The sequence below is a fragment of the Trematomus bernacchii genome, unplaced genomic scaffold, assembly GCF_902827165.1.
Source record: "Trematomus bernacchii unplaced genomic scaffold, fTreBer1.1, whole genome shotgun sequence".
NCBI classification, from domain to species: Eukaryota; Metazoa; Chordata; class Actinopteri; order Perciformes; family Nototheniidae; genus Trematomus; species Trematomus bernacchii.
In genome coordinates this window covers 13,656,832-13,684,779 of record NW_022987727.1, presented here as the reverse complement: position 1 = coordinate 13,684,779, position 27,948 = coordinate 13,656,832, and the positions used below count along the sequence as shown (strand labels likewise).

The 27,948-nt window shown below is 42.3% G+C and overlaps 1 protein-coding gene across 4 annotated transcripts in view; it reads left to right on the top strand.

The window, feature by feature from the left end:
* Nucleotides 1-2,154: 2,154 nt before the first annotated feature.
* agrn (agrin) overlaps nucleotides 2,155-27,948 on the top strand; it is a 250,779-nt gene continuing 224,985 nt past the window's right edge. For all 4 annotated transcript variants that reach the window (XM_034144791.1, XM_034144790.1, XM_034144789.1 and 1 more), the window contains exons 1-2: nucleotides 2,155-2,587; nucleotides 4,085-4,346. In XM_034144791.1, coding sequence (XP_034000682.1) covers nucleotides 2,387-2,587; nucleotides 4,085-4,346 — 463 coding nt within the window. In that variant the 5' untranslated portion in view covers nucleotides 2,155-2,386. The remainder of the gene's footprint in view (nucleotides 2,588-4,084; nucleotides 4,347-27,948) is intronic.

Below are 27,948 nucleotides of genomic sequence, written 5' to 3'. Positions count from 1 at the left end.
TGGCGCTGTAAAAAGCACGACCAATCATCTGAGCCGGCCCAGCTAAAATAACTGGATGGCCTACCTGCCTGTCAGCCTTCCATCTGTGCACAAACTTATCTCGTGCCCTCATTGGTCATGTGCGCGTTCGTGTGTGTTGGAGGAGGGGCTCGGAAAAGGAAGTCTGAAGGAAGGGGCATTTTTTTCGGCTGCGTACTTTCAAATTCTAGCGCATTCGAGCTGGTTTCTCCATTCTTACCTACCCTACCTTTAACATGAACAACTTTATTTGAGAACAAGTTTGCAGAGATTCAAACTGGAACAGAGTGTTGCTATTTGTTTTATACCAGTGCCATTCTCCAATAAATCACACATCCTGATAATATTAAAGGGATTTGATTTGATACTCTCTTTTCAAAGTTCCAATTTAGTTCCTAGATCTAAGTTTTGGAGATAAATCTCAAGAATTCAAATGTAAGGAAATTGTATCATGCACATTAAAAAACGTAAAAGGTCAATGAAGCCCAAGTTCAAATTGTACAGTATGCATTGTTAAATTGAAAGCCACATTCTTTTTTTTTGGAAAATGGCATTACTGTAAGTGAAACAAGCTGTAAACTTGAAATTGAAAAAAAATATTTCGCCTTATTGTTACAGCAGCAAACAGTTCCCTTTTTGCTTTTACCCATCCGTCAGAGTTGAAGTAACATTTTTATGGAGTCATGTTGCTGGTCCAATTTTCACTCTGCTTTGTTTTATACATTTATTTTGATCTCCAACTCTTAGAACGGCTGCCTCTTTAGCTATTAAGTGTTCCACTATGTTCACCAGCTCGTCCCAAATTGTCCACTATGTGGTCCTTATCAGGGCTCTTAAAACAGCTGCCTGCTTCCGCTTAAAAAAGCGAGGTTGGTAAAAGCCGTGATAGTGAACCAAAAAAGTGAAGTGGCGTGATGCAAAACCGAAACAATTAGCTGAAAGGTCCTAAAATGCTACGTACAGCTAGGCAGAGTTGGGTGTTAATTCTCTGTGGGTTTGTCACTATGAGTATGAGCATTAAACATATTCGAAAGATCGATTAATGCAACAAAAAGATTGGTGCAGGTTTAAGGTTATGCATGTCAATTAATGAGTGATACATTGTTTTTTGTATATGTGACCGATCTACATCTTAAATCATATTCTTGAGGAGGAAGTGGGAAGACGGTGCATAGGAAAATAGTAGCCATGATGCAAACACTTTATCGTATATAAAATCCATTAGGCAAGTATTAAGGTCCAATACTCTTTTAAAGCTGACAGCATTGTAAGCTGCATCTAATAATTGATTTCACTGGTGCAGTGCAGGCACATGACAAGACATCATCTATTCTCTAACAATACCCAACAAACAAAGGTCTCTTTTCTTTTATTAGTGTAAGACTCAAAGAATGTATGCTTGCCTCATTTTGGTAAAAAGTTGCACCTTAAGCCTTTAAGATTCTTATGATGCTTCCTCCTGTCTTGAGCGAGGTCATTAGCATGGAACTGATCAAATTGTAGCGTGATCACCACCAATATATTGCTATTTGTTGAATGGGACAAATTAAAACCTAACTTTATGAATTAACTATGAGATAAAATGCTTGCTGTGTTTTTGTATGTAGGCTACTGTCTTTAATCTCGGACAGTGCTGTATCCATTATGAAATGGATAATTTGGAAGCTAGAGGTAGCCTATGATATCCTGCACACTGATGACCCATCAAATGGATGTCATGTTTACAGTCAACACTGCTATGACATTCCATAAGCTATCATATGGGATCCTCTGCTTGCTTCTTTCTCAATGCGTCTGCAAGATTTGGAGGTTGCTTCTGATGGGTACCGGAGGTAAGGACACCCTTTTTCCGACTGGGGGCGGCGTTGGACAGCCACTTTCAGCCGGCATCCCATCGTGCAGTACTCCTCTCCCGCCACCCCTCACCACCCCCCACCACCACCCACCTACCTCACCCTCACTTGTGGAATCAGCTATTCAGATCGCATGCAAATCCAGGAGCGTCACCGTGAATGTGTGTGTCGAGAGGAAAAGAGAGGGAGAGATAGAAGTGCAGTTGCATTCCTAGAGAGAGAGAGAGAGAGAGAGATATATATCCCTGCCCCTTGCTCCTCCTTTCTCCTCCTTCCTCTCTTTCCTCCTGGTCTCCCAGCCGGCGGCGGCAGAGAGGGATTTTCAACCCGGGCTGCAGATGCAGGGAACAGGGCTGCAGAGTGAAAGAGACACCGGTAGTCAGTAGGGAAGTTGTGGAAAGAAGTGATTATTTTTGGAGAAACGCATTCGAAAGAGTTTGTTCACGGACGCTCCGGGAAGTGACATTTTAATTTCGTGAAAGTTAACTTTTTTCGGTTAAACCCGTGTGGTGGTCATGGGTTCCCATCGGACACTCGCGGGCGGCCGGACAGTGCTGCTTGTGGCGGGGCTGCTCGTGGCTCTGGGGCACCGCTGCGCCGCAAGCTGCCCAGAGAGAGAATTGGAGGACAGGGAAGAGGAGGCCAACATAGTTTTGACCGGCACCGTGGACGAAATAATAAACATGGACCCGGTGCACAATACCTATTCTTGCAAGGTACGTATTTTTATGTGGTTTCCGTAACGATCAAGTTACCGCAGCATTGCTTCAAGGGGGAAATACACCTGCTTCTTGCACCGCAAGAACTGCTAATAGTGTTTTAAGTGGACTGTTAAAAGTCCCATTATCTCTTAACATCGTGTATCCCATGGAAGCCATTACCAGCACGTTTCTAGTCCAACTCTCTCAAAGGCATCAACAGCTTGCCTGAAAAACATTTTACAAACTCATTCATCCAGAAGCGTTTGGCAGCAGTTACATGAACACACACAGCGAATCCACTTTACTTGGTTTTCACTTACCAACTATCTACAATAAAGGTCTAACCAAACATATGTATGTAGAGACTCACTTCTGTGACTCTTACTTTATTTCTAGTCATAAATGTTAAAAAAAACATGCAAATTCATTTTCCAGAGGCTCCCAAGTGATATTCTAAATTATGATTTGTCCTGTGGCGTTGCTGACAAGTGCATCTCTAACTAGAGATGTGTGACTTAACAGTTATATCCCTTGGGATGAAAGACAATTCCGTAATAAGATGATTGGGTAGTAGGCTACCACAAAAACACTTAGCAGTCAGTACAGTGATTGTAAGCGACAATAACATGTTTTTTTCTTTTTCTGTGAAGACAGCTTTAACAAGTGCTGCAAGGTTTGCCCACAGCAATAGAGATGTATGCCCTACAGATTCATTAGTCACTCATATGAAACCTGTGTATGATAAACTGTACATTCCCCATTCTCTTAATCACAGGAACATCATGTCTCTAACTAATGTACCACATGTATAATGACATATAGGCTGAACAACAACAGCCACTGTTCCACAAATAATCACATTCTCAGGCTTCCTCCATCCTCATTCCAAAGCCCTTCTTAAAACTAACTTTTGCATCATCGTGGACTTGTGGTAGACCACTCTATAATCAGTCAAAATAAACAAGTGGTGTTTGGTCAGCTCTCTCGCAGCTCTTTTCCTCTGCACCCACACGCTTCCCGTCTCCCGGTGAATCAGTGGAGTAGATTAGACGCACACGGCTTTCCCTCTGGAAACAGAAACCACCACCAAGCGCTGACATGAGACAAGGCGGCTAACATGTAGCAGAAGGGGCGAGCTTTCTCATGACTGTGCATAAATCAGACTTTTTGTTGCACTGATGTATGGAATCAAAATGCATTCTGCTTTATTTTAGATAAATGTATCTGGATGTATTGTATGAGATGTATTCAAATATAAACAATTACTGTTATTGCATAAAATGTTAAGGAAAGTTTGTTTTGCGTAGGTGAAAATAAAGTTATTTGTAAAGATCAGAAAAGCACCTGCCTGTCATTCCACAAACATGCATGATAAGGAGAAACCATGACTCACATAGCCCGGAGCTAGCCAGGGCCCCCAAATCCTTAACAGAGCCCTACCTATACAGGAAAATAATATGTATGTTGACAAAATACTAAGAAATATGGTGTCTGTTTTTTGTTCGGCCGTAGGTCAGGGTGTGGCGCTACTTGAAAGGGAAGACCAACATCAACCGTGAAATCCTCCTGGACGGTGGCAACAAGTTGATGATAGGCGGCTTTGGCAACCCCGGGATCTGCGACAACCAGGTAGCCACGGGTGACACTCGCATATTCTTTCTCAACCCTGCCAAGGAAGACATGGGACCAGAACACAAGAACGAACTTATGCTCAACTCAAGTCTGATGAGGATTACCCTGCGCAACCTGGAGGACGTGGAACACTGCGTGGAAGGTAAGCAGCCGCTTGTGAATGGAATAACCTGTCTTTCTTAGGATGGAATACACAGCACGTGTTGTTGGGAGTCTTAAAAGCCCGGCAACATCTTGCAAGAAACAGCTAAACAAAACACAGCTATAAAGCAGCGTCCACACAGCGGCGTGCATTGAAGCTTGCCGGTGGGCGTGTCTGAAACTCGACCAACAACCAATCACATGAATCTCCCGCCCCGGACACACAAGCACGCGGTTTGATTGGCTAGAGCTTGTACTGGCATATGATTTGATTGGCTGACGCTTCCGTTGAAGTGTCAAAAGTTGAACATTGCTCAACTTTTGAAGCGAGCAAGCGAAGCTTCAACGCACGCCGCCGTGTGGACGGCTGAATTAGCACTAAGCGAAAGAGTGCTAACGCACTTAGCACATAACTCACGGTAGAAATATGTTATACTTCATCGGATCTGCACAAACAATATATCACCTGAAAGCTGAGATTCCTCAGATTCTAATGATATAAGTATCATCACTGTGCGACCAAAACTCGCGGCAGCGAAATCCAGCAAAGACAACACACAACTTCACTTTACTTAGCCAAAACGGCAAATAGGTCTTACCTTTGCTGTTTTCTGATCAAAAGTTATGTTCAAGGGCAATTAAAACGCATATAAACGCTGCTGAAGGTTAATCCAATGTCTCTGTGTCCCTTTGAAATGATTACTGATAATCCATCCTAACATTTATGGCAATAAGCATAGTTTTCAGTTTTCAGAGCGTAACATAGCTTTCGGTTTGGGCAAGCTGGGTGCGCATCACTCTCACTCCTCAATGGTAACATGTAGGTGGATTTAGGAACTCCCTCTCGATTCTATTGGCTCTAACGGTTCAAAAGTGGTGTCAATCACCAACATCGACCAATGGGTTCCAGAGATATGGCAAATACACCCAAATGACCCCGGAGGTGTTTTTTTTCTTTCTAAACCTCTCTAAAAAGGTCAAATGTCACTTGTTTTGCATCAATCTTGATACAGGGTACTTATTATATGTTATAGTTTGGATTCTTAAAGCTTTTAGTCTACTATCCCATCATTCAAGGGTGGTTTTCACTATAAGTAAATGGTTTTGGACGGAAACTATAATTTACATTTTTTTACTATGTTCAATCTGAATTTACTTTAAAATAAAAACATCTATATTGATTCTGACTTTTCTACATCCAACTCACAGGTGTCTCATTGCCTTGAGATTTTTTTTTATTAATTTACCCCTTTTAGAAGTGAAGATATAGTGATTTGTTCTGGGCATGTCATTTTCGAGCCTGAAACCTGAAAAACAGGCTCAGGTCTTAACAGGTTAAAAAAAGTAGTTCTAGGAATTCTTAACATTTATAGAAATTCATTTGTAGGTTTATCAGGGCATATCATTGCTTTTTAATAAGTTGTTGGAATATTTCCTGTTACCTGTGAGAAATTCAGTTTAGGATTCACGCTGTTGTTTCCCACAGTAATTGTAAATCACTTAAAGCGGCAAGGATTTCATACACCGGTGGCTGCTGAAATTATATAGCTTCAGGCACACAGTGTCAAAGTTTCCCAGAACTCCCTGAAACAAGGACACATGAGTCATTTTAGGAGCTTTGTTGCCATGGTGAAGCTCCAGCTTTTCCCAGCGTAGCCTTGAGGTAGGTGAGTCTGGATAGCACCTTGAGGACACGGGTTGAGTGGTTAAGGGATGATCCCCGACCTTTGAACCTTGTAGCAGGCCCCTTTTATTAAGTCAGAGGTGAAACTAAAACACATTCACATAAAACGTGACCTGGGAGCTTTACAGGGCAATGCAGGTTCCCACACACTTTTTTTACAACAAATTCATAGCCTTTTACTGTTTTAACTTCACTGTAAAAGAAACTGAAAATAACCCTTTACCTACATAGAGAAAAGGGCAGCAGAAACAGGCCATGAATGGATGGATTAAACTTGCCCACACACAAATTATTGCTTTACAATACCTTGTGTATAAAAGGTGCTTTATTCTATGGATTTGTGTACCAGAACTTTAGCATGATAATAGTTAATTAAAAACTTCTATTCCTCTGAGGCCTTTTTTGGTTGAGAGGTAATTTGTCAAGCTCTTATGAGACGAGCCATACAGCCATGACTAATAAATGTCAGCATCCACCGTGACTGTGAGACTGTAGCCGCCTCTGCCCCCATTGCCAGCGAGCAGTGAGCAGTGAGCAGTGAGCTTGCTGCTGTTTAACTTTTACTGGTGCTTGACAATGTTGGCAGCTGTTCAAAGTTTGAATCTAACACTTAGGTTGGCCCGGGAACACCAGGGGGAAACGAATCAGAGCATGAATCACCTTGCTGAAGACTTTCTGCGGTGATTGCGAGAGTTGCTTGAGTCTATATCCTGGGTATTTTCCTCTGAACATTTCTGGGTGGCAGGATGTTCCAATGGATGGAGCTTGTTTGCAGTGTTAAGTTGCATTTGGCACTCACATAAAACTTCTTCTGTTTGTCTGTCCAGGCACGAAACACTGCACTGCTAACCTTTTTATTCACCCCCCTTTTCTTCTTTTTGGACTCCTGTTGTTGAAAGGGGAGTTTCTTGGCTCTGACAAACTGTCTAGAATGTGCCCTTTTTGTTTAGGGGCTTTGTACTTGAAGAGGGTTTACTTAACATAACCTCATTTTCTCATATCACCTTACAGTTGAAGGAATAGCGGGAAGAAAATACTTCAAGAAAGTAAAGGCTAGACAGAAATCATGTTTTAAGGAATCTGCAAGAACTGAACCTTTTTTCAGGGGCTTCCTATGCATTTATTTCCTATAAGTAATATCTTGATACACTTCCAAGGTTCAGCCACACAGTGCAATCTGTATTTGTTTTGAATTTGAGTGGAATTCACCCTGATAATTACCTTGCATGTCTCCATCCGGTAGAGAATGAGCTTTGAGGCTTGTTTCAGGGAAGAGTTTTAATTAAGAGAGTCAAGTCAGATCCCATCCGCTCCGTGCAACCACTACCCCCGGAGACTGTTGGATGTCAGTACAGCGGGACAAGACTCTACCTGCCGCAACACTCATTGTACCATCCTCTGCTCTCGCCTCATTCTTGACATTTTCGATAGCTAGGATAGACTCAGGAATGCCTGGCAGAGAGCTAGGTGGGGAGGCGCGTTGTCTGAGGTTGAAGAGAAAAGGCTTTGTGTGAGCTCCCTGACACCAAGAGTTTTGAGAAGGACGCGTACACGAAGGAAAATTCGATGAATGATGTGATGTAGATGTTTTGGGCGGAATTTACTGGATGTTGTGTTTGCTGTGGCATATTTGTTTGAGTTTGGAACAACGCCCTGTGAAAAAGGATGCCTTCAGGCGTTATGTTTCGCGCTCCTTTTCTACTGCTGTGCTCGTCGCCCTGGGCGGTGGCACTTCAGGGCCACTCAGTCCATGTGTGCGATCACTTTGCTGCAGGCTTTCATGTGCCATAGTTGCCCCCCCCCCCCAGAGGAGTGTTTACAAGATCTCAGTAAACACTTGCAGTGCTGTTAAAATGTTGTACACATAAGATTGGCCTATTTCTGTTTAATGACACCTTATCTTTACTTACTCACGCCCTTACCAGTATTTCTAGGGTTGGAATATGAAACTGACATATCAAAAAAGTGTCACATCTGCATTGTTGCACTTGCACCTTGCCAGGGCCGAATATCAGGCAGTTGCCATATAATGTGCTGTGTCTCAAGAAACAAAAATGAAGTTATTGTTAAGTAAAAGAGGATTAATTCAAGGATGAGCCGAAACGCCTTTTTCTACAAAAATTGGGTAAAGAGGCAATACATTGAAAGGTATGCACTCTGTATATTATCATTTTCTCCTGTGCTGTGTTAACGGCAACAAAGAGAGAAGGCGGAGGTGTTGTGGGTTTGGAAGAGAGGAAGCCCTCTTGATGGAGAAGTGTTGAGCGTTCAGGGAGATCTTATCTGTCTTGGTCTGTTTATCAGCTGCTTTTGTTTCAGCCCCTGATGACTCTATGCCAGCGTCTTTCGCTCAAGGCCCTGACGAAGAACAGCAACAAAGGGCTGTTTCTTCCTTCTGTCTTCATCTCTTCCTCTAGTTCGACTCTATTTAGAAGAGGAGAGATGAGCCAGTCAGAAAGTTGGTGCACAGTCATGCAACAGCTGCATCAAAGATCTTTTCTTTGTCCCTTTGTGCTGCTGCTATTTAAAAAAAAGAAGCATAATACTGTGTGCAGCCAGTGTGCTCCGCTGGTTGGACAATCAAAAGTCCTTGTGGGATGTTAATGAGCAGCATTTTACTGCTCAACATACCACTAACTCTTTATGATCCATGTGTATAGCAGTCCAGAGGCTCACTGCTAATGGGTTAAGCCAGGCTTGCTGAGAACATGATGGGGGTCCTTATTTGCCAGCAGGTGGTCTTGCTTAATGATGGGCGAGCAGACAGTCCTGTGGAATGCTTCTCGGGGTGGGTGGGATGTGGAATGACTGTTTTGCCCCCCACCCCACCTCCCCCTTGTCCAGCGATCTTTCAATGAATGAACCTAGGCCTCACGGAAAAAAAAAAAAATGTTCCTCAATGTTTGTGCAAGGAGGAGGCCCGGACTTCGCAGGAATTCCTAACCTGCACAAAGCTCCTACCTGGCTGCCTGCACCCTCCTCCTCACCTTCTAGATATGTGATGAGATAATGAAAGAATGATAAGGGAAAAATGGAGAGGAGTTCAGTTTTTAGCCCTGCGATGTACTCTTTCATAACGTAAATGCCTTTATGCCTGTCATCTACAGGGCAGTTAACTCTTGTTTTTCTAGAACAATTAAAGCCTTACTAAAATATGAAAGGGTCACTTCACAGCTTTAGTTTATCAGTGACTCAACACTCTGGAAGACGAAGTATGTTGATAGACCAGCCCAGGTTTTCCCCAGGATTTCATTTAGCGCCATCTGAGCTCCTTATGGGTCTCATGCTACACTATAATGTTCTTAACAGTAGCCTCTCTCATTAAGCATATGGCTACATGTGTTGTATTCCTATTACCTGATTGAGAACCTATGCTTGCTTCCCAGAAGGTATTTCTCAAGTGTCATGATTTCCAGTTTAGCGGAGGCAGTCTTTATTTCCGCTATAAAACACTGGGAATCCTGGCAGCAAGGTTGTTGCCCTATAATTTAAATATCAGCCACCAATACCACCTGCTCATGTTGTAATCTTGCAAAGGCATTCTAGAAAGAGATTAGAACTACTGAATGGAGAAAACTTACAACATACTATTTATTTGACTTTCCCAGTGCTAAAAACACACGGCTTGTAGGTAAATCCCAAAGGTAGATGGAGTTTATTTTATTGTGGCTTTAAAAAGTGTGCGAGAACACTATGTAGACCGGTGGCTGAGCTAAACCACTGGGTTCTTTATCCAGTACACAAGCAGCCTTTTGTCTTGAGCAAGGAGAAGTCAAGTAGACGGACATTGATGATTGGATTTTTCTCAGGGTCCTTGAATGGATTAGGCTATAGTCTAAGAGGGAGAGTTCACTTTCTTGGTGTAGAGCTTTTCTACTAAGGTGTGCCCCCTGGTAAATCTGCGTTCCCTGTGTGGCTTATGTCAAAGCATGTATTCAGTGAAGTGAACAGAATTGGACAAATAGAAAGGCTTGATGAAAGGCTTTGATGAAGTAAGCAACAAAGGCTTGACGGGAGAAACGAGACCAACAGACCTGTTTCCCAGCTAGTCCAGAGTCTCCAGAGTTATTGCACATTTTAGATTTTAATTAAAAATGTGGGAGCGGAGAGCCTGCTTGGCATGGCGATAAAGGACTCCGAAATGAGAAAGTCGTGAAAGATGGACGAGAGCATTGGAGGAACGCACCACTTAACCGCAGTCTGTTCACCTTGGCTCGTATCCCAGCCAAAACCAGGAGTGTATCACTCTCATGCGGATAAGAATCATAGATGGTATTGATATTTTCTGAAAGATACCTACATGTAGTGACATGCCTGTCACTTCAGTGAGATGTTAACATGCCCACGGTGTACACACAGACATACTGTTTAACATCTAGCCTGTCCAAATATGTTGTCTGTCTTGTGATAGGGCAGGATCTACATGTCTTGTTGTAATTTTAGTTTTGTACTTGCTCAATGCAATATGACACGATTATTTATATATATATTTTTTTCTTTTCTTTTCCTTTTCTGTAAAATACAGTATATGTATAATGAACAAGATTTAATTATTCTCGTCTCGTTAGCTTTTTAGCCTGAAGGCAGGATCAATTTCAAAGATTTTTCTGCTTCTCTTGCGACAGTTCAGAAACATAGCCTTTTAGCAGAAGTATTTCTCAAACAAAGGTTTTCCAACATGGCACCGTTTTTCCAGCTGTTGTTGGAAGAAAGTCTCTCAATCATGATTTGTAGTTCTAAATAAGTCATTAGAAAGTACATTTGATTGCCAAGCGGTGTTAAGGAAAGGAAGGAAGTGTAAATGAAGCTTGTGTCAAAGTCCCAGTTAAGCTCTTCTTTAGTTTAGGAACAGCAAAGTGGAACTGACCTGGGAGGCGCTGCGCATGGACTTGGATGTACAGTGACCCGGAAACCTCCCTCTTCAATCCCAGACATAAAGAGCTCAGAGCAGCAGTCTGCATGAGTTCTGGGCTCCCTCTGGGGAACTGGATCCGTGACAAAATTCTTGATCCAAGACCACATTTCTGAAGCAGGGCAGCTGCCGTGGCAAGTGTGGCTACTTACTGTCAACATGCCAGAAACATCAGGTTTAGAGAAAAAGGGTTATGTTGGGACACTATGGTGGGATAGCAGATGCCTCAACGTGATTTGTATTTAGGTCAGATCAGCTGTCACTCTGGAGCGGCTCAGATCAAGAGAAAACTGGGGTAGAAAAATATTTTTTTTGGGCCCTTTACATGCTTTTTGTTGTAGGATACATAAGGGATTCCTTTGAGAAACTTTTCTTTTGAAAAAGTTTGACAAACTATAAAGTAAACTTGGTGTACTTGGCAAACTCTATTCAAACTATGCTTTTATTAGGAAGCATATTTGATCAATGTGTTTGGCATTTAGCATCAAAACTTGTCTGTGAAATTAGAGTATCATTTATGGAATAAAATACAGGAAGTACATGGTTCAGAGGTTAGTTACATCCTGTCACCTTCTGGATGTAAGCTGAAGACGCACTGACCCAATACTGGTGAATTATGCCTATCATGCTCCCTGCTGTCTCATGGTATCCACCTGTTACTTACTGCCATTCATATGCACAGCAATGAGGCTAATTATACAAAGCTGGTATCATTGTTTCCAGGCTTCACTAGCTATATTTGGATTGAATCAGAATACAGTTTTATTGCCAAGTAAGTTTCCACATACAAGGACTTTCCTTTGGTGTGTAATGGTGCATACATAAACACATTAAGCGAAGTAAAGTTGTAAAAAAAAGGAAATAAATAACTATTATAAAGGCTGTTTTAAAAAAACGTTTACAAACATTATAAAATAGAGGTCATATTAAAATGAGATATAAATAAAGTAAGGACAATAAGAATATGAGAAATGTATCTGAAAAATCAAATATGTGCAGTATATCAGAAAGTGGAAGAATGCAACTTTAAAAGAGGTATCGTGCAGAATTCTTCAAAATATACATAGGAATTAGCTAGGTTTACCTTACAAAGAATGAGGAATGGCTTACAATATGTTTGTTAATGAAATGCAAAGTGTCTATGGAACGCTGCCTCCTGCCAGAGTGACTCAAAAGGTTTGGTTCAAGTGTTTATCAGTTATTTGAAAAAGGACCCTGATAAATGTCTGTTTGTCATGTGTAATTGTTGAACGTCTCTTGATTTTTATATGCTGCAAAACATAACTTCCGCCCTCGAGGAACAATGGACCTTTTGAATTGTGCCAAATCACGTACATAAACGTTGCTGTTGCTGAACCCTACTTTGAGTCTAATCCCCTGCAAAGCTTGATTTAACACAATCTACATTACAGTGCTGCACATACAGGAAGTATGCTAGCCTTGACACCTGGGGGTTCCATGTACAACAAATCACGGGATGTCTTATTTTGCCCCTCTGACAATGGCCCAGTCTCCGTTACTTCCTTTCCTCCCCCTTATCTGTCTCTTTTGATGGGGCTTCTTAGTTCACTCAGGATGGACACCCCTCTCCCTTGTGACTTTTCCTTCATGTTTCCTTCTGTGTTAGCCATTATACCTTTTACTTTTCTTCCTACTCTCAGGTGTCATCTTCAATCATGTTCTCACGATGTGATGATGACCTGCACATGTGTCTGTCTCTCACCATGTGTGCGCATGGACGTTTCCTGTGCATACAACACATTTTTAATGGCTATTTTGGACGTTTCTTTGAAGACATTTGTGGCAGGCAGGATGGATTTATGAAAGCTGACTCATCATATTTTGGGTTTTATTTCAACACTCTTTCACACACATTCAATTTTTCCCTAGACGCCCCTTTTCTCTATTCTCACAGTCGTCATCTTCCTCCTCCAGTGTTCCCATCACACAGAGGTCCCACCTGTAATTACACTGGAATCTGTTGCCCTGTAAAGCTGTCATATTCCTAAAAACCAGGTGCACTTTGTGTAGACATGAGAGACACAAGCCTCTGATCTAAGTCCATGTATCTCTCTAGAAAATAATAGCAAGTTTTTAAAAGTCGGTTAAATTATGCTGGTTTATGAAAAGTTGTATAAAGCCCGTTGTGGCTTCACAGAAGTCTGATACATTGCCCAAAATGATGTTACCTGACTTGAGTGGAGGCTGAAGTCTAAAACCCTGAAAATGAAAGAAATCTGGGGTAGTGGAGTTAGAGCAAAGTAAGCTTACCATACCTCTGCTACATGAGCTGCTACAAGAAAACACACCTGAGTCTTTGTGGGTATTGTAAGTCCAGGTCTTTAACAAGGAAGAATAATACTTGGAATAAACAAGATGATATCTCTCGTTCTGCTGCCTGGATTTTGACATAAAAAAAAAAAAAAGGTCAGAGTAACATAACAAAAATCAGTGGAGTACACTTTTAAATAAGGTCGAAGTTGTTAGAAACTGGAGCTGTCCTTTTAAGATGTTTGAAAGATGCACTTATTTGAACTAAATAATGTATGAAAAGTTAGAAGTTGCGTGTTTAGATCAAGGACATTCCAACAGAACACTTTGCTGTTGATACAAGAGCTGCTTTAGGGTTTAAACCAAGAAGAGAATATTGGAAATTGAATGCCATCTAAGAATTTAGACTTTCCTTTGTCTTCTTGAGTTATGGAATGTGTGATGTGTCTTCTTACAAACCTTTAAGATGACAACTCTCTTGAGAGATGAAGCCTCTTAGGAATTTTCCCCTCTCCCTCTCCCTCTCCCTCTCCCTCTCTCCCTCTCTCCCTCTCTGCCTCTGTGCCTGCCCTCCAGGCTGACAGATTTGTCTGGCTGGCTGGAGGGAGGCACTCTGCCTGCCCCTGTTGTTTTAGCCAACAATGGCAAGGACGTGATGGCTTTCAGAGACAAACAGAGATATCTGGCAGAGGATGTCTCACTAGCTTGAGCATGTATCTGTAAACACACGCATGCATACTTGCATACAGACAGACAGAGAGACGGACACACAGACTTCACTATCTCCCCATCGGAATGAGACATACACATAATGCAGCATGTGTCGCTGTCTTTGACTTAGCAATTGCATTGTGATTGCTTTCAATAATGAACAGATACTAAAGTAACGACTTCACAGGGTCGTGCTGATCAGTACCCACAGATATGGGAAGATTTCTGCATACCCACATGAACCATTTGTTTAAAGTTTGCAAATGGAGACAGTATAGCAAAAACAGTCATAACTAAAACCCACTTCGAAAGCACTTACAGTCACAATGGGTTGTTACCATAGATGAAAAATTATTATTCAGTTCCCCCCCCCCAATTTTGTTTTAACAACTACCCATGCTACATGAACTTTTACCAAATTTCAAGTAAAATATATCCAATTGTTTTTCATTAATAAGCGCTCGCAGGCAGAAAAAAAAACAAATAACTTATACAACTAAATATATATATAAAACAAAAACACTTTAAATTACGAGTAACGCCTGTAACCTTCTCACACAACTCTGCTCCAAAACAACCATTCAGTTTTCTAACATTTACGGCACATTTTGGGCAGCCTGTGGCCTGTCTGCGCTGACCATTGCTCTAGTTGAATGTATGAATTGGCCTTAAGAAAACTGCATATTTTAATACCTACTATCTGTTTTAATATACTTCAACAGCTCATTGCAAGTCTGATATGATGTGAATACAGTATAAGCTCATTGCAATCAATGTTCAGTATCTGTCAGTCTAATAATGTAAAATGATGTGAGTGACCTTATCAGGAGCCCATGAAACTTGAAATGATACTTGTTAGAAAAAAGCAGATGACTAATGTGAAACATAATTACACTGCCATATAACATTAGCATTCAGTAAGTTAGGCTCGAGCTGACACGTACATGGCAATTCAATAATGGAAATATTATAGTCTCTGAGACTTAGGGAGGAAAGATATACATGCTTGAATTCAGAATTAAGAACCTACTGCAATTCTTCAATGCAGATTCCATGTATTTTATTAACAGAATTTTCTTTTTGGTTCTGTACATTGCCTAGAAAATGTTTGTTCATTGTTTTGATTGATGGAGTGCAACTACGAGGAGGGAAAATAGATCTGAAACAGAGAAAGTGTGACCGGCAATTCAGCAGGGAGAAAGGCAGGAGTGAAGTCCGAGATTAAAGAGCATGAGTGATGGAGTCTTTGCGAAAGCCGGGGAAGGACGGGCTAGGAAAGGAAGAAAAGGATAAATTGAGTAAAAAGAGTAAGGGGAAAGAAGAAAAGAAGGAAAACACAAGATGGGCTAAAGGTTAGAGTTAATGAAATGGGATGGAAGGGATATCGCAATACGAGAATGTGGGAATGAGGTGAGGGAATATACCTTAACGGCCCGTCCACACAGCGGCGTGCGTTGTCGCTTGCCGGCGGGCATGTCTGAAGCTAGACCAACCACCAATCACCTGAATCTCCCGCCCCGGACACACAAGCAGCGGTTTGATTGGCTCGAGCTTGTACTGGCATATGATTCGATTGGCTGACGCTTCCGTCGAAGCTTCAAAAGTTGAACATTGCTCAACTTTTGCAGCTTCGCTCCCACAATGCAGTTCGCCGAAGCGTGACGTCACCCCATTCAAAGTGAATGGGTTGAAGCGTTGAAGCTTTAACGCACGCCGCTGTGTGGACGGGCCGTAAGACTCGACATTTATCGAAATCTCCCTTCAAATGGCATTTTTTTATCGCGCTAGCCTAGAACCAGTGAAAAGAACATCACTATGGGCCTTTTTCTCACTGTGCTTGGACCCAATGCACAAAAAAGGGAAGCAGACTTGCCATGAGTGCCATGAGGCAGCTTTCGGCATTTTCCAGCAGAAGCCTGGCGCCTAAGAGAGGCTTGGCCTGAAGGAACAAGTTCTATCAAAGACTGCTAGTAGTTGCCAGAGGTATGCCTAGATCAGCCTCTCCAAATTCCCCCTTATTGTCACACTGAAGCTCCTTGTACTCAAATACCACTGAAGCCTTATTTCCATACAACACTGTCAGCCATTTTGAAATGCCCCCAATCCTCCTGTGAACAGCAACAGTATCAACCTAAAAAAAAAAAGTTCTACATCCATCTTTCAGAGAGATGTTTTTTTCCCATTCCTTCACTGTGAGTGTATGGGGGCATGCCCTGGAAGAGCACTTGAAGCAGACATGTTTGAGAGGGCTCTTGGAGAAATATATGAGCTTTCAGATGGATGGATGTGTTGACCGTTTAAAGTTTGTGTAAGCACTGCTCTAGTTTTTCAACGGGCTATGTGGCCTGCTTGGACAGGTTGTCAGGAAAAGAGTATCGTAGATAAATCAGGCCTTCCTTTTTAGGCTGCACTCCTCAGGACAAACCTTTACCTGTTTCCAAGTGCACTGCAGTGTTTCTTTAGTAAATGACAAAACAACATTAATCTTTCAAAGGCAGAAATGTGTCTTGTCAAGCACTAAAGCTATTCAGAAAGGGTTGGAGACACAGTTAACCTTGTTAATTAAGCTTTAGTTAACAGGACTGGATATTGCAGGAAGAGAAATTACATATGTTGACACAGAGCTATTTGGACAGAGAAATGTGAGAAGAAATGTCGTTTTTAACAAATTTAGAGGAGAGACAAATTGAATAGGGGCCTGAGGGTTTACAAACGTCTTGTCATTACTCTTTAATTGATGAGATTTTCTCCAGACCTCTGTAAACTCGATATAAATTGTGCTCTGGTCACAGGATTAGCAGTTCACTGCTAGTTTAGTATTTTATTGGTTTAAAACTAAGTATCTAGAAGGAGTAAGTTAAAGGCTATTTTCTCCTAACGATGGACAATCTGAGAAGCTCCAGAAAGCTAAATTGAACAATTATTTGTCTTAGCTTAAAAAAATATATACATCGACTTTTATGATTCCTACCTCGAGGTCATCAGTTCATCGTTGCTCATCAAGCACAGGACAAGTTCTAACATGTGATTCAGTAAATGAGAACATTTCAAATGTCATGGGTGTTAATGGCTCCTTGCAAATATTTGCTTTTGGTTTGTCTCGGATGAAAGGACTTTAAAGGAGCCATAAAGCTTGAGCAAACTAATCTTTTCTGCATTTCTGAAGTCTTCTGGAGGTACAGTAAAGTCCTCTGGGTTTAATACAACTTTTATGACTGTGTGCAAAAATATGACCTCAGAGAAATGTACAGGTTAGGTGAACTCCACCAAGACAGATAACACTGATATTTCCCCCTCATCTGCACACACTTGATCTCGATCAGGTCGCAGATACAAAGTTCCCATTGGAATTCCACCAGGATTTTTTGCACCCTTGACTTTTAGGGGCCTCATTCTGGTACCAGCAGGTTTTGAGACTGCTCTTCAGGCGTCCCCTTCGAGTTAAACAAGGGAAGAGTGAAAGGCACCAGATCAGCCTCCAGTTAGCCTTCACCTGAGGCTAAAAGAAAAGTGAATGGGTTAGGGGTTAAGGGGTGAAATCGGGGTCAGACGTGTTCACACCACTCAAAGAAACCCTTGTCACATTTCCAGATCAGGCAGGAACTCACATTCTTTTCCAACAAATAGACATGTTGAGATTTCTTCCTATGATTTATATGTTGTATGGAGTGCAACTACGAGGAGGGAATATAGATCTGAAACAGAGAAAGTGTGACCGGCAATTCAGCAGGGAGAAAGGCAGGAGTGAAGTCCGAGATTAAAGAGCATGAGTGATGGAGACTTGGCGAAAGCCGGGGAAGGACGGACCGGACTACAGGCTAGGAAACGAAGAAAAGGATAAACAGAGTAAAAAGAGTAAGGGGAAAGAAGAAAAGAAGGAAAACACAAGATGGGGTGAGGTGAGGGAATATACCTTCATTGTTATGAGTCGACATTTATCGAAATCTCTCTTTAATCGTGCTAGCCTAAGACCATTGACAAGAATATCACTATGGGCTATTTTTTTTTTTTACCAATCTTGGTTTTTTAAACTCCTAATTAATAAAAGCTGGTCACATGGCTGGCTAATTAGTTCCAAAAGATTGCCCTCCTGAAATGAGGATGTGTGTGTGCTCTTGCCCTAAAGTCCATCCACCCCCTTCCTCCTCTTTTCAACGCTTTATTGGTTCCAAAGTGGTGCATTTGTTGCTCCCACTCAAGCCAAATCTCTTTCTTTGTGTTTCTGCATGTCTGTCTGTATGCGAGTCACTCTCAAACACGCTGTTGTCCTCCATCTATGTCTTTCTCTCCCACTCTCAGTATGGCTCTCTCTTTCTCCGTCCAGCTCTTTGCAGATTGAACTTGCTGCTTACGATGCTAGTGGAATCTTGATCAGCTCCAATTTACATCTAGACAATGGTGGGAGTTCAGAGGCGAGTTTTCTCCTCTTTTCCCCTACTTGAACCCCCTATTCCTCTTTCTTGTCCTCCCTTCTGCTTTCGGTGTCTTTGCCAACAGCAGCCCCCACCCCTCCTCCTTTATTGTGTTTTTGGGAAGATGGTTGTCTTGAAAGGCCAGAAATAAAGGATGGCAAGGGAGCCTCCTCGACAGTAGACTAAACTGAATGCTTCTGGACTTCATCTAAGCTCAGGACACATGCACGCACGCACACACACACACACACACACACACACACACACACACACACACACACACATACTCATGCGCACGCACGCACGCACGCACGCACGCACGCACGCACGCACGCACGCACGCACGCACGCACGCACGCACGCACACACACACACACACACACACACACACACACACACACACACACACACACACACACACACACACACACACACATATGCATGATGTCCCTTGCACTGTGCATATAACACATAATCTTCCGGTGTCACATTTAGGCATCGTGATTCAAACACTAGAATAACATTTCAAATGCCAGGCTGCTCTGTGCACAAGCATAAAGCATGTCAGATTTGACTAAGTGCTGCAAACTAGAACTGACTTGGCGTAATAATTGCGGTTTAGACTAATTGCATGTAAGAAGACAGCTAGATGTAGAGGCCTGTCGGGGTAAAAAAACCCTATTCAGTTTATATCCGTTGTACATTTGGGGTTTAAATGGATTTGGAAATGTAGTAGCACTCGGGCTATTAATACTTTGGGGGGTTGGCTAATATGCTGTCCAGGTGCTTTGCATACCGAGGTCTGAAATTAGCGTTGGTATTAGTTTTGTGTCTGTGTTTTAATAATCGTAATTCTAAACCTGGAGGTGATGTGACTAACCAACCGCTGTTAAACCACATGTCATGTAGTAATTGAAAGTAACTGTTGGGTAATTTGTTCACTGAGTAATAAGCAATGAGTAATTGATTACATTCTCCAAGTTACTTAATGAAAATATCTTTAGGCCTGTAGTCCAGCTCATGGTGGCCTGTTGTAACTGATACAGTGCTCAGGAGTAATTAAGCTAATTAGAGGTAAGGTCCAAATCAAACAAGTAATGGACAGGCCAGTATATCATCACTCAGAACCCCTTAATTAACACATTTGGTTTGTTATTTGCTTTGTTAGGCTTGCGAAATAGACTTTCTAATTCTGTGATCTATATTACATTTCTGAAAAAGTATCCGCAGATGGTCATGAAACTGTTGAGCTGTTCTTATTCATCAATTCATCAACAATTCATGCACACATCCAACAGTCTGGTTTTGCTTTGGGAAAGTGCACCTTAATGACGAAATGCCAAAAAGGCGAGATCACTCCGTTTGATTCATGGCAGTTGTTGCAGAGTTTCTTAAGCCAGTTGAGTTTTTTTATACTTAACAGCTATTTTATTGTAAAGAACCATACATGTTGCCGTGTTGCTTCTTTATCCCATCCTCTGAGGCTTCAGACACTGTGACACTTGCATGATGTGTAACTAACGGTATCCCTCCTTTTGCAAATCATAATAAATACAATAGGTTTCCACCAAGTCACAGGGGCCCCATCTGTGCGCTGAGAGGCCTTCTGTCTCAAGGTTTAGAGTTGGTGGATTACCTGCAGTCAGTCAGTCGCTGTGTTTTGGATTCGCTCGCTTAAGCACCTCCATCACTCCTTTTGTAGAAGAGATCCACCATGCAAATCACTTGGTTGGTTTGAGGTGAAGCGCCGACAGTCCCGATAAACGGCCTCGCTCCATTGCCTTTCCTCCCCGGATAACCGATAGAGTTTGATGTTTATTAAAAAGCCATCTTCCCAAGAGTGCCCTTTTTTTATTTTGTCTTTAACAGTGGAGCTGTGCGGTGTGTGATGGCACTGAGACGTGTGCGCCGAGGTCCCCAATTCTTGTGTGTGTCAGGGTGTGTTTCTGTGCATATTGTGTGCACGTCCATACTGTTGTTTTTCTGCAAATACACATGAATGACGGTGGAGCGGCAGCCTTTTTCTCTCAGGCACCAAGGCAGAGTATGAAACCTCCTGAGACCGAGCAGACGGCTTTTTCATTTCACTCCTCTCCACCGCAGGTAGGCTGAACAAACATGAATAGAAAATGTGCCTGGAAGAAAAACGTTTTCTCATCAACAGCAAACTTTGAAAACCAACTCTTATCAGACTCACTCATTTATTACGCACTGAAAAGGAGATTGAGTTCAACATGTGGTGGGTCCCCCCCACTTCCCCACCCTCTTTTGTATCTGCCAGTGCGGTGGTTAGCGAGTATTGAGGAATATGCGCACAGATTGTAAATGATGCCCTTCGGGGCCACCACCAGAGCGTCTCTTTATAGAGTTTCAACAAAGACTGGGAGGGTGACTTCTGGTGGGGAGTGCAGGCTTTGGGGGGGGCAGCCTTTGTTGTTGACTTCTTGTCTTTTTGAACTTTCCCCTCCCAACCACCTGTCTTCCATCATGGACGATTATCAAAGTTCTGAGGTTCAGCCTGCACACTTACTTGCTCTGCAATTTGAATATTATATATGCTGTTTCACTTTCTTTTTGTGTGAGATTTGCGTTTTGACGAAACATGTTTTTGGAGCAAGGGATGATGAAAAAATTACTTATGGTGGAGCAGCAACCTCGAGTTCAGGGAAGGAAGAAATGGTTGGAAGCAGGAACTGTTGGGAGGAGAATGGATTAAGGGGAGAGGGATCTTAGCAGCTCTTCGGAATCAGGGTATTGTTGTGGCCTGTTCATCAAAGCGTATAGAGCGCTCTGAAAGAGCAAACAGGAAGGGGGGTTTTATAGGTGTACTGCTTTCCTCTCACACACAGTCTTTGAGTTTGAGCAAAACATATTGTAATAATTTCATCAATCACACTTTGCATTCTTCTGCCAGGTTGTCTTTACAGCTGGAGGAGGATGAACATAGTCTAAAACAGGGGTACTCAAACTTTTTTATTAAAGGTCCAGTTGTGAACTTTATACAAGGTCACTGGTCCGGATCAATGCCACTAAGTCCCCCCCCCCCCCCCCCCGAGCGGAGAAACGAAACTGAAATTAAGAAGCAGTTTATTGGCGCTCTATGCATGGAGTTTCCCGACATGTCGTTGCAGTAAATTAAAGGGTGTTTCATGTTGTCGTTGCTGTGGACCTTCTTAATCTACCTTCTTTGGGGGCCCCCTTCTGGTCCAAGCACTTGCCTGCCTTGCCTGTCGGTAAACGGCGCCCCTGTATACACACACGCATTCAATACATACATACAGTATGTCAAGGTAAACTTGCGGTTAACTTGCGGTCTGCTATGCGTGTCAAGTAAATATATATGCACGTTCATTCTCACAACGCGTTAGACACAAGACGCGCGTACATGATGATGTACATTAATTTATCAGAATCAGAATTTTTTTTTCTTTCCTTTTTTTATAATTTTTTTCTTTTTTATAATGGGACAATGATTTGCAGTTCGGTCCGGATCCGGACCTTGGTCCGGAGTTTGAGAAGCCCTGGTCTAAAACATTACGATATAGGGCCTTACATTTATTTTGTTACTCTAGAAACACGACGTCTACCCTCTTTAGATCACAACTCTAATCAACAGGTTGCTTTTTGGGGTATTTGCTGCCGTTACCTTTAATTTTCTGTAGAGTAAATTCATAAATTGTCTTCATCTATTCAGCCTTTAGGGTTATGTTAAGGTAACCACCCAGGTCAAAAACAGGTCAGTCAAAGGAGTCAGAAAGACCCACACACATGCACTCACCCAGAGCACACTTCATCCTGCGCTTTCCGGGTTAGCGAGACAGGTTCTCATGTTGATTATTCATGGGGATTTCATTCTAAATGAGGTGAAGGTATTGCTCTCTGTGAAGCGGGTCTTTCAGAAGCTGCTGCCAGGGCTCGAGCTGCTCCTTTTTGTTCTGCTTCCCTTTGTCGGCCTGTATGGCAGAGTAACCTGACCTCAGACGTGACAGGCGCTCAACTCAAAGAAAAAGCCACTTTTAGCATTGACTGAGCATTGAGGTTTTTGGAGAGTGTTTATTACGGTGAAGGTGCGTTAAGCAGCAGCTCTTGTACTATTTATTTGATGTCCAAATACTTGACTCTAACATGAGTCATCCATCTTCACAAACATAAAGGACTTTTGTAATTCCCTTTTTACTTATAGATGCCTGTAGGTTTTGATGATACAAATGTAACATCTTAAGTCAGTTACCAAGCCAAATTCTTCTTAAACCTTAAGACTTGCTGATAATCTTTGGGTTTTTGGACTGACTTTGTTTTAATTAATGAAATAACATTCCCAACTTGCAATCAGTTTGCTTTAAGTGGGAGATAAAGGCACATGGCCAACTCGCATTGGTCTAAACTTGGAAAGCGGAAAACCGGGAGTTATGGCATTTACCCAGTTAGCACGACTTAGCACTGACCTTCAACATTCTTCCCCAAGTCCTCAGAGGAAGGCATTGCATGTTGCTGTTGTGAGTATTTGCTCTTTCCACGCCTGGCTGTCTGCCTTGCTGTGGGCCTGTGAGTGCGTGGAAGTACTTGTGTGGTCACTCAGTAGTGCTATTTAAATGTCTGCATGCACAAACAACATGTCTATTTGATGTCTGGCCCACACGTTTATTAAACATTTTAAGGCAGTCAAGTGGGACCGAACTTGTGTGTGTTTTGTGAGTTCATCTCTCTGTGTTCATGTACATCATGTAACCAGGAGACAAACACAAACTCTTTCTCCTCTCTTCTTCCTCAGCCGTCCTTCAAGTCCCTTCTCGGACTCTGAGTCATTTGCAAACATTATTAACATACTCGATGCGATGGCTCTCGGATGATGTTTGCGCAGCACCGTGCTCAGTTTTCAGTACGCGTTCAGTCATTTGGATTACTTCAGCTGAACAGTGGCCAAACGCAAACATCCCACTTCATTTTTCCATTCCGGATTTATCCACTTGCTTCATTCCTGTCCAACTTGGGAGCGTCCTGTTTCGCTCAGTTGCTCACAGGGGCCTGAGGCGTGAGGGGAATCATGGTGGTGGTGGTGGTGTTGGGGTGGGGGGGGGGGTTGGGTTGTGTTCGTGGGGCAAAGCCAAGCTGCATTTGGAGTACTTCTCTGACTAAGGGGGATGGGGGTGTGGTAGCTGTAGTTGGGGGACTTCTGCTGCTGCCTGCCCTTTTGTCTCCCTAATGACCTGGCCGCGTAAAGTTAGCCGCTCTATTCAGGAGGCATTAAGGGTCATTTTACCTGACGATGGCCATTTCCACCACCTCTAGCCTGGGGGAAGGGAGATCCTAAAGAGTTCCTCTACACTGGAAAGCCGTAGTGCCTTTTAAGGGCATTTTAACCTTTTCCCAAACATATTTAACCTCATTACAGCTTCTTAAGAATGGGGTGGCGAAGAAACCGATCTACTTACTCTGTTATCTTGTCTGTTAATGTGATAATATGGCACTTTATTGCCCCTTTTGACGACTTCTCTCTTTACTTGCCCCCCTCCCCTCTCTGAGGTCAGAGGTCAGGGTTTAGTTGTTGCAGCACAACAATCATGAAGCTGTCTGTCTGCTCAGTAACTTTTATAAATGCTAGGCATGGCTTCCAACTGCAGGAATGTAGATTTTAAAACCAAATTGATATATTTTTTCGGTCAAACAGATGCACTTACAGTAAAGCATGTGTTGTGCCAGGGTCTCTGAAAGTGTCCTTATCAATCAGGGGTAATCAACTTAGGGACATTTATAGGACACATGGCCAGGCAGAGAAACATTGAGCTTTCAAACTCCTGGCAGCAGCCCAGAAACAAATTGAATCTATTTAAACGGCCTACTCAGACATATCGATTCAGCTTCTATACATTTCTCCTGATCCTTTTTGAAGTTACTCTCGTTTTTTGTGCACTGAACTAGCAAGCAGAGGTCCAGGGTGCATAAAGCATGAATGTCCTTTAATGTTTATAATTGGACTAAGACCAACCGTTGAACCTGTCTGAAAACACAAGGTTATAAAGATCCAAATAGAAGTCAAATAAACCTGATTAACAGAGTGGGATTCCTCGTGTCTCTTTGAAATGACCTGTTTAAGTATTAGTCTGTCTTCCTTAAGTTATTAGATTCTGTCCATTCACCAAAAAGGTCACATTTAGAACTACTAAAAGATCTGTATGCAAACATGTATGGGGAGAACTGTGAGCAGGACTGAGAGACAACTTCAACAATTACACGATCAAATCTATCTAGTTTACGTTAATACATTTATGAGATTTATTTTTTATAGTTTTTTTTTTTTTAATCCATATTCCTTTACATACAAAAACTGTTGGATGAACAGTCAATACATTCCTTACTCTGTTTCTCTATACAAATGTAATAAATCCGGTATGACAACATTTGAAAAGTCTAAAAGAGCTGCATGATTTAATTATTTTCCACCCATTCTAAGTTGGCAAAAAATATTGTGATTGGAAAACAGATTTTTAGGCATAACCATATAAAGTGTTTGCTGTGTGAGACATTAGTTTTGGTTTCTCATGTCAGACCACACACTCAAGTTTTTAGGGATCAAAGCATATTCGATCAAACCATCATCCTAACCTGGTTATTCATAGTGATTCTTATATCTATGTAAATGGTCTGAGGCAGGGTAAATGTAATAACATGAGTCTTCTCATTAGCATTCAGGTGCAAGCTTGTGGTTTTGCGCTCTAGTACCTGCTCGGTTGCTAAGGAATTGGCACTTAGGTAATGAAATGCCCATCGCTGACGGGGGCACTTGATTGTGCTGAGACTCAGAGAGTGGGGCCAAGTGAGAGGGGAATGGGAACTAGAGCAAGGGAGAGGGAGAGCTGGGGATGGGCCCAAGTGAACATCGAGCACATAGCAGAGAGCTGGAGGACAATAAGTGGCAAGGCTGCTACTGGCAGAAATCCATCACCTGAAGAAGGGCCTGACTAGTCCACTTACAAAGTAACTCTGAAGAAAATGAAGAGGGGCAGGTTGAAGGTTCTGCTAAGAGACTAAAGTCCCACTTTCAATGTTTTATTCAATGATCTTTGCTAGAAAGATGGGCTTTTTGTTTCGGTCCTCCCCCCATTTTTTTTATCCTTTGCCCATTTGTCTTTTTTTCTCTTTCTCCTACAAACCTCCTCCCCTCATGCCCAACCCTAACCCTATACACACAGTCACCTGAGTATGAAAAACAGCACATGCTCATTATCTTCAGAGCTTCCGTACCACTTTGGCTCCATTACCTCTAGGCCTCCCACAATCTATGACCCTTGCTCTTCCTTTTTGACCCCTGTCCTCAGATTCTTCCCAGCATTGTGCCGACCTCACAGTGATGCATCGACTACAGTCATGCTTCAAAAAATAGCAAGACATAACAAGAACGACTGTGTATCTCACCGGCCCGCTCATTTATTATTAACCACTACTTCTGATGTTACTGCAATGAGTAACGGCTCAGGTTAACACTGAAACCTGAGGACACTATTTAGTCAAGTATTTGTGCCTCTGTTGTCTTTTGAACATTTTTCAAATGTCTTCCTCCATTCATGTTTTGTGAGTATGTTGTCACGTGTCAGTGCACCTCTGGCCTTGTCCTGGTGTAACTTTCAACAATACAGCTTACCCTGGACTGCATGGTCCTGTTATTACCTGCCATTGGGCATTGGGAAATTCTCTGAATTCTGTCGGAATGCTGACACTTACAATTAGGGTTGGGGCAATAACAGAAGTATTCAATGTACAATAATAACAATGATGGAAAAGCCGCAACTTCTCTGCTATTATTTGGCGACAAAAGAAGAAAGTACATTTTGCAAGACGGCCACTATTTAAAACATACAAGTAATTGTGGAACTTGATGTTCCTAAACCTCACCTAACGTTTTGTGCTCTTTATTTCTTGCCTCAGTGTTTGCCTCCCTTTCAGTCTAGACCTGTTATCAAACTACAGCTACTGTACTCTCGAGTGTGATTGATGATTTATTTTCCTTTCATTATCTGAAACTGCTTGCTTAGCCCATATGGCCAGAGCACACTTTTATTCACCCAACTTCAAACGGCATGAGGAGCGATACGTTGAAGTTGAATGCCCGTTAAATTGCTACTTGCAACACGGAGGTCCTAAGAACCTGTGTTGTGGAAACAGGTGTTTTCTTAGCAACACAGAGGGGCAAGAATAGGGTTAAGGGAGTGAGTGTGTAAAGGAAAACTATTTAGCCTGGATATCTCTCAGATGGAGGTACCGTTTTCAGGATATCTTTTCTGAAGAGACAAACTGAATCTTTTACTTACCTGTTCCACGTGGGAAGCCACATACAAAAGTGCTACTCAAGTATGAATATGTGGAGGGATTGCGTTGTGCAGGTAAACAAAATGGTGAGTTAGCAACGCTAGACGACGAAGCAGCTTGATAAGGACATTGTGTGAAAGAGCAAACTGGATCAGGGCATTCAGTGTTAAGACCTCTGAATAGCCACATGGTGCCATTCACTACAGGCTAGTTCCTTTTTTTAATATGTATACATAGTCTTAGGAATTGTATTGTACACTTTACGGCCAACACTATGTTAACACCCAAAAATGACACCAGTATGAAATTGTTGAACATCTCTGTCCAAGACCATTGGCTGTCTATTGGCTCCCATCCGGGATCTCCACAATATTATAGCAATTTGTGCTCGCATTCAGCCTCAAGAGAAGTGAGACGACCATTGAGGTGACAAGACCCGTTTTGCAGTAGACATTCTTGTTGAAGCTGAAGGTGTTGGATGGGGTTGAAGTTAGGATTGTGCGCAGTCTGGCTTCATTTCTCCACACAAAACTGGGAAATCCCTTTTTTTGTGAACCTGGTTTGGTACCCAAGGACATGATCCTGTTATAACAGAAAAAGGGTGTTCCCAAACTGCTGCCACAAAGCACATTATTCGTTAAAGGTTTATTGGCATGCCCTAATTAGAACTAAGGGCCCTAGTAAAAAAACATGGAAAAACAGCCACAAACCAAAAGAGGCCAAACATGGACAGGGCAGTCTGTATACTGATTTAGCACTTTTCTCTTGGGTGAGAATACCAACAGCTGGAGGAAGGAGGCATCTTCAGAGTTAGGCGTGAACAGGTCACACTTCATGAGGCATGTATTTGGTCTTGCAGACTTTTCATTACAAAGGACATTTGGTTATTATTGAGCATGGATTAAATCCCTCTACACTGTTTTTTGGAATAGCTATAGGTCATTTCATCCCTTAAATACCAACCAGTAATATTGTGCAAAAGCTGTATGATTTAAGAGTTTCTACCTGAGTTACTTTTATTGAGTCAAGCAGGCCTCCTCACTGTGTACTGTGCATCCAGCCGTAATGTCAGGAGCTCTCTGTTCACTTCTCTCCTCTCCCTTGCTCACTCTGCAGTTGGAGGCAGCGTTTGAATCGAGGCTTTTGTGATAAGTTGCCGTGATTGAAGGTCGGAAACACAGGTGCAATGACTCACTGTTTGCTCATTTGGATTTGTCAATTGGCAGTGATAAGAAGTAGAGAGGGCTGGTGGGAGGAAGGGGGGAGGGAGAGAGAGAGAGAAAAAGAGAGAGGTGAACAACCTGTTCAT